The sequence below is a fragment of the Coregonus lavaretus genome (assembly GCF_964263955.1).
Source record: "Coregonus lavaretus genome assembly, chromosome: 17".
Taxonomy (NCBI): domain Eukaryota; kingdom Metazoa; phylum Chordata; class Actinopteri; order Salmoniformes; family Salmonidae; genus Coregonus; species Coregonus lavaretus.
The window spans coordinates 29,122,915-29,128,960 of NC_140004.1; the positions used below are offsets into that span (position 1 = coordinate 29,122,915).

The 6,046-nt window shown below is 44.2% G+C and overlaps 1 protein-coding gene across 1 annotated transcript; it reads right to left on the reverse strand.

Annotated features, from left to right (window-relative positions):
* Positions 1-369: 369 nt before the first annotated feature.
* adra2b (adrenoceptor alpha 2B) lies at positions 370-2,077 on the reverse strand. The gene has a single exon (XM_084180511.1). It carries the CDS (start codon positions 2,047-2,049, stop codon positions 451-453), a length of 1,599 nt encoding a protein of 532 aa, XP_084036637.1. The 5' UTR covers positions 2,050-2,077; the 3' UTR covers positions 370-450.
* Between the last annotated feature and the right edge of the window lie 3,969 nt (positions 2,078-6,046).

The window sequence follows — 6,046 nt, forward strand, 5'->3', positions numbered from 1 at the left end:
CCCAGAGTAGAAGTCACGGAACATATATTGCACATGCTCTCCCCACACTATGTCCTTGCAATGGACCGTCACAATTCTCCAGGTAACAGCCGGACTTGTGCAGATATGCACCAAGGGACTAAAACAACAAGCCCTTAGACAGTTTCTTTCTTACACAAGGTATTTTTAACACTGTTGCGAGGTGAGCTTTTCTACAGCTATTCTGAGTCCGCATTCTATTTGGAAAGTCTGTAGCAGTTCACGATAGAATTGGCAGCCATTTGTAATGTCATCAAATAGAATCAAAAAATCAGTGAAATTTCTTGGAAAAGGACAGAATATTTGTGCTGTTTTGTACACCTTAAAGGGTTTAGAGGGGAGTGAAAAGAAGGGACTGACCTTACAGGTAATCTGTTTAAGGCCCCTTTACTAAAGGAAGGTTGTCGTTGGTGTCCTTACAAAGCATCCAGTCTAGAAGAAGGTGCCCTTGGTGTTCTTACAGAGGATCTTCTTGAAGGCCTTCCTGAAGTCCTGGTTGAAAATGGTGTATATGACGGGGTTCAGACAAGAGTTGCAGTAGCCGATCCAGAAGAAGAACTTGAAGAGGGGATCAGGGAGGGCGCAGGTTTCAGGACAGATGGCCTGCAGCGAGTAGGAGAAGAAGAAAGGGAACCAACAGACGACAAACACTCCGATCACCACGGCCAGGACGAACGTGAAGCGCTTCTCTCGGTTCACCATGGCTTTACGACGTGCCGCTCCTGGAGTGGTGTCTGGCTTAGACCTCCTCCCCGCCACCAGCCGAGCCCCCTTAGATGTGACAATCATGTCCCTGTACTTCTGGATGGTGGCAGGGGAGTGGATGCCGGGTGAACCCGCCATGCTAGGTGTGTTGACTCCCCTCCTCCCCCCTCCCTCGTGCTCCATGTCACTGTCAGAGCTGTTTGAGCTGTCCCCATTATTGTTATACTTCTTCCCCTTCTTCCCCTTTTTCCCCCCATCTTTGGGTTTGGCCGGGGCTGGTGGGGGGAGGGTGGAGGAGGGAGAGGGAGAGACTGAGGAGGGAGAGGGACCCAGGGGGGAGGTAGGAGGGGAGGTGGTGGTTGGGGTTGGAGCTAGGGATGGATCCGGAGGATGGAGGAGGTTATTGGGGGTGGGAGAGGAGGGGGTCTCTTTGGCCTGGTCCGGGGACAGTGATGGAGTAATAGCCAGGGTGGGTGGTCTGACGCTGGAAGTTTTGTGGGGAATAGCTGGGGTTTCCCCTCCTTCCTCCTTCCCGTTGGCTTGGATCCCCCGAGGGGTTTGACTTGGGGTGGCACAGCCCACCCCATCCTTCCTGGGCTCGCCTGGCGGGTTCTGTGTGCGCTGCTTGGCGATCTGGTAGATCCTCATGTAGACCAGGATCATGATGAGACAAGGGGCGAAGAAGGAGCCGACGGTGGAGTAGAGGATGTACCAGCGCTCGTCGTTCAGCTGGCACTGAGGCCCCCTCTCACTACCCTCACCGCCCGGCTCGCTCTTATTCAGCGACAGTAGAGGAGGAAAGGAGATGATGGCCGAGATGAGCCACACCACCACGATAGAGGCTTTGATACGCATGGGTGTGCGCTGGCGGGAGTAGGTAACCCGGCTGATGGACAGGTAACGGTCCAATGAGATGGCGCACAGGTGAGCTATAGAAGAAGTGCAGAACAGAACGTCCAGCGCCAGGTAGATCTCACACCACAGAGACTTGAAGTACCAGTAACCCAGCAGTTCATTGGCCAGGGAGAACGGGATGATGAGGGTCGCCACTAAAATGTCCGCAGCTGCTAGTGACACTAAAAACAGGTTCTGTGGTCCTCTGAGTGCGTGGCTGGTCAGGACGGCGATGATGACGAAGATGTTTCCCACGATGGTAAAGACTATCATGAGGGTGATGGCCGTAGCAAAGAGCGCTGTGGCTTCGGGGGAGTAAGGGGCCAGTTGCAGGGAAGAGACGCTCTGATTGCAGGGAAGAGATGAACCGCTGGTCGAGCTATTAGTGTCGCCCAGCCCCACTGAACATGCACTATCCAAAGGTGAAGCCATGACTAACAAGATGGATGGGGTTGATTAAAGTGATGAATAAAATGTTGTTGTAATAAATATGTTTGTTTTATAGTCCTTTAGGATGGCTGACGTAAAATGATATCCTAAAAAAGCAGTCATATAGCTGAGCTTGTTTATGTTGCTGTCAAAGGGTTCACTGAAAAGTTTAGGGAAAAAACATTAGCCTGTAACTTTTCATTCTACAGCCTATAAAAAGTCTTAATTTCGTGTTATCGCAGTTCATTCACCTTCTCCTCCCAATTTCATCCTCCAAGTCCATTCTAATAAGCCAAACGATAAACTATGCCCATGGAGTGCGCCAGGCTATACTGGTCAATGGTTTTCTATTCGAGTGCCCTGAATAAAGTAGAGCGCAATTATATTTCCCGTCGATCGGGGCTATGTAGAAAATTTACAGTATGAAAATAAAACTGCTCAAACAATTAAAAGTAGTCCAACACACAAAACAGAATGGATTGTAATCTCACAGCTGCTTGATTGTTTGGATATTTTAAAGAGGCAGAACGTTATGGCCGGGCGGTTACAGAAATAGCCTTTCAATCTAATTTTAGCCTATAATACAAGGCGACACAGGCGAGATTGGGAACAAGTTACAACCACTTTTCCCTGGGTATGATAGCCAACTTCAGATATCAGTGCGCGCGCCTTTTCTCCCTCAAATCCCCGCTGTCTCTTGGGAGACGCACACAACAGGACTATCTGAGCATATACAAGCTGTGTAGATAGGCTAATTTAAGAACAAATAAACCATCGTTATTCTAACAAATATGACATTATCTTCAATTAGCTTCAAGAAAACATTGGTTTGAACAGATTTAGCTCATACAATGGTTGAGCCTCCGCAGACTAACTGGCGTGTTACCAAAACATGTCCCTCACTTCATCGGCATAAACCTGGACATTATTCGAGCAAAATGTATTTCTTAAATAATAAGTTGTTTCTGAATGGCACTGTGAAGTTAGTCCTTTATGTCGTAACTTGTGCACGTCCTCAATATAGCCAAAAAACGTTCTGGAATTAATGAAAACAAAACCGTGTCCAACAGAATTCCAAGTTGCGCATTGAGTCCATCACCCAGAGCTGTTTCAGTTTCCTCGTGTTTCCTCGTTCCTAGACCTCATATCTCGGTTTGGTAGGAATGTGTGCGAGTGTTTGGTATATCCAAGCGCAGATGATGCGCAGTCATGCTTTGGCTGGCTCGTGGCCCCTAGTTCTGTCTCTCTATGTCAGGGTGTACACTGTACAGTATCTATTCGCGCAGTGGTAGTCCTGAGTTCAGCTCCTCGCCGCCTCTCTCCTCGAGTTTATCAGTTTGTCTCACAGCAACGCGCGCATCTCCAGGAGTGAGCGTGACCGCGAGCCCCGGTCTAATAACGGGAGCGCCTCTCCTCTCCTCCTCGCGCTTCTCCAACCCGAGTGATGTCAATACGGGCGTCATGAGACCATGCCATCTCTCTCTCTCTCTCTCTCTCTCTCTCTCTCTCTCTCTCTCTCTCTCTCTCTCTCTCTCTCTACCCACTAACACATTGTCCATCGGTACCCCGTTATATCTTTAATGTAAACCATTGTAGTAGAACCCGCAGGACGCATAGGTCTCCACACTCATTTATCTTTCTACAAAGACCTACAGAGTGAGTTTCTAACTCTATCACCACCACCAACATCATCACCATCATCACCACCAATCATCATCATCATCACCATCATCCTCATCCTCACCCCTGTTAAAATAAAGGTAAAAATAATAATAACATTATCATCATCATCATCATCATCATCATCATCATTAATAATCATCATCATTATAATCATCACCCTTCTCCTCCTGATCATGATTTCATTGTTGGTTCCATAATGGCCTATTGACTACTCAGCAAGATAAAACCAAATTGTATGCTACCATATATTCCCATAAATTAGCCTTTTGACCCCTGCGTGATGAAGACAAAACACTGTTGTTAGTGACATGGATCAATCAAATGCTAATAGTTCAATAGTGAAGAGAGTGGAAGCACATTAAACTGACACACATACAGAAGTGTGCATTGCAAGCTTGTCTCATAGACTAGACGCAACAAATGAAAATCCAGGACACTCAAATTAGTATAATATGGTACCTTTGGTATGGTTACATAAGACAGAAGGTTACTTAAGCCAAAGGTTGCATGTTCAAATCTCATCACAGACAACCTTAGCATTTTAGCTAATTAGAAAGGCTGCTGGTTCGAATCGCCGAGCCGATTAGGTGAAAAATATATCATTGTGCCCTTGAGCAAGGCACTTAACCCAAATTTCTCCTCTAAGTCATTCTGGACAGGTCTCCGCTAAGTTCAATTTTAAAAAATGGTAATGTAAAAATGTAGCAACTTCTTACTACTTTTTAGCTACTTTGCAACTACTTAGCATGTTAGCTAACCCTAACCTTAACCTTTTAACCTAACCCTAACCTTAACCTTAACCCCTAACCCCTAGCGTAGCTAACGTTAGCCATTTAGCTAATGTTAGCGTTAGCCACCTAGCTAATGTTAGCCACAACAAATTGGAATTCGTAACATATCATTCGTAACAATTCGTAACATATCATACTAATTTGAGTGTACAGGATTTTTGTTTACTACACTCTAAAAAGAAAAGGTTTATGGAGTATCCTTTAGGGGTTCTTCAAATTGAAACTGTGGGGGAACCCCTATAAGTTCTTCGAAGAACCCTTTAAAAGGGTTCTTCGAATAACTCCTTTTAATGGATCCTCGAAGAACCCTTTGAAGAACCTTTTGGGGTACATTTTTTAACTACCCCCCCTCCCCTATTATTATTATTATTAACAATAATACGCATGACAATAAGAACAATAACACAATATTTTAGTTGTCAGTGTTTATTATAATTTTAGTGGCAAAGCAGAATAAAAAAATCAGAATATGAGGTAAATTCCCAGCAGAGCCCCAAGTCCTATGAGTATACCCTCTGGCCTGTTGATTTATTATTATTATTATTATTATTATTATGTTAATGTGTTGATGTTCTGCGTATCCATAGCCAGAATGATTTTGCAGTGCATGGTGATCGAACAGGTTTCCTGTTATATTCATCAGAGGTGTAGGGAGGGTGAAGTCTGTGAATCCCAAAAAATGTAATTATACAGATGATTAACATAACACACAACAGTATTCATACTTTGGTTTTTGTGGTGAATGTGAATGAAAAAACCTATTTTGATAATTTCATACACATACCTAGTCCATAATGTAGAGGCCTGTTGGATATTCATTGAAGAGGTTAGGGAGGAGGATGGTAAATGGGATCTGCATAACATACCAAAACCAATTGACATACCTTTGTATGCCTCCTCCTCTGTATACCTGCAGAAACAAAAGTGAACAGTTCAGTCATCTGCACCCAAAACAGATAGCCTTCAACATATTCTTATAGCCTACATATTCTTACCTCTTTGTTGATTTGATATCCATTGAATTGTCAATTTTCTGTTTTAGAAAGATGTGCACAAATATGAAAAGATAGATGGTATCATCATAAAAAATATAAATTTAGACAAAATAAGGGACAAACCTTACCTTAAGTTGAGGAGGTCTTTACATTGTTCAGTTAAGTGCCTGCACCTGCTGTCCTTTCAAATTCAAATCCAAATGTTTCAGTTGGGCATTTAGGTTCCTGCAAGAACCCCCACCAACTAAGGAGGTTCCTCGATGAACCCCACTTCCTATGGGGGTTCTTGGAAGAACCTTTTGGGGGCAATTTTCAGTGCCAAGAACGCTAAGGTTCTTCAAAGAACTTTGAGGATCTTAGAAGAACCCTTGTTGAACCCCTAATTTTGAGAGTGTATGCTACATCTATCCCTGAGTCTAGATTGGTGCATTATTCAGGCTCACACACACACACAAACACAACTTTACCCTCTCACGACTCTACTCTATTTACACTACCTAAAATAATTGCTTTATGTTTTGATGTTCAATA

Excerpts from the sequence above, each read along its gene's own strand:
- adra2b (XM_084180511.1), bottom strand. The coding sequence starts at position 2,049 with ATGGCTTCACCTTTGGATAGTGCATGTTCAGTGGGGCTGGGCGACACT.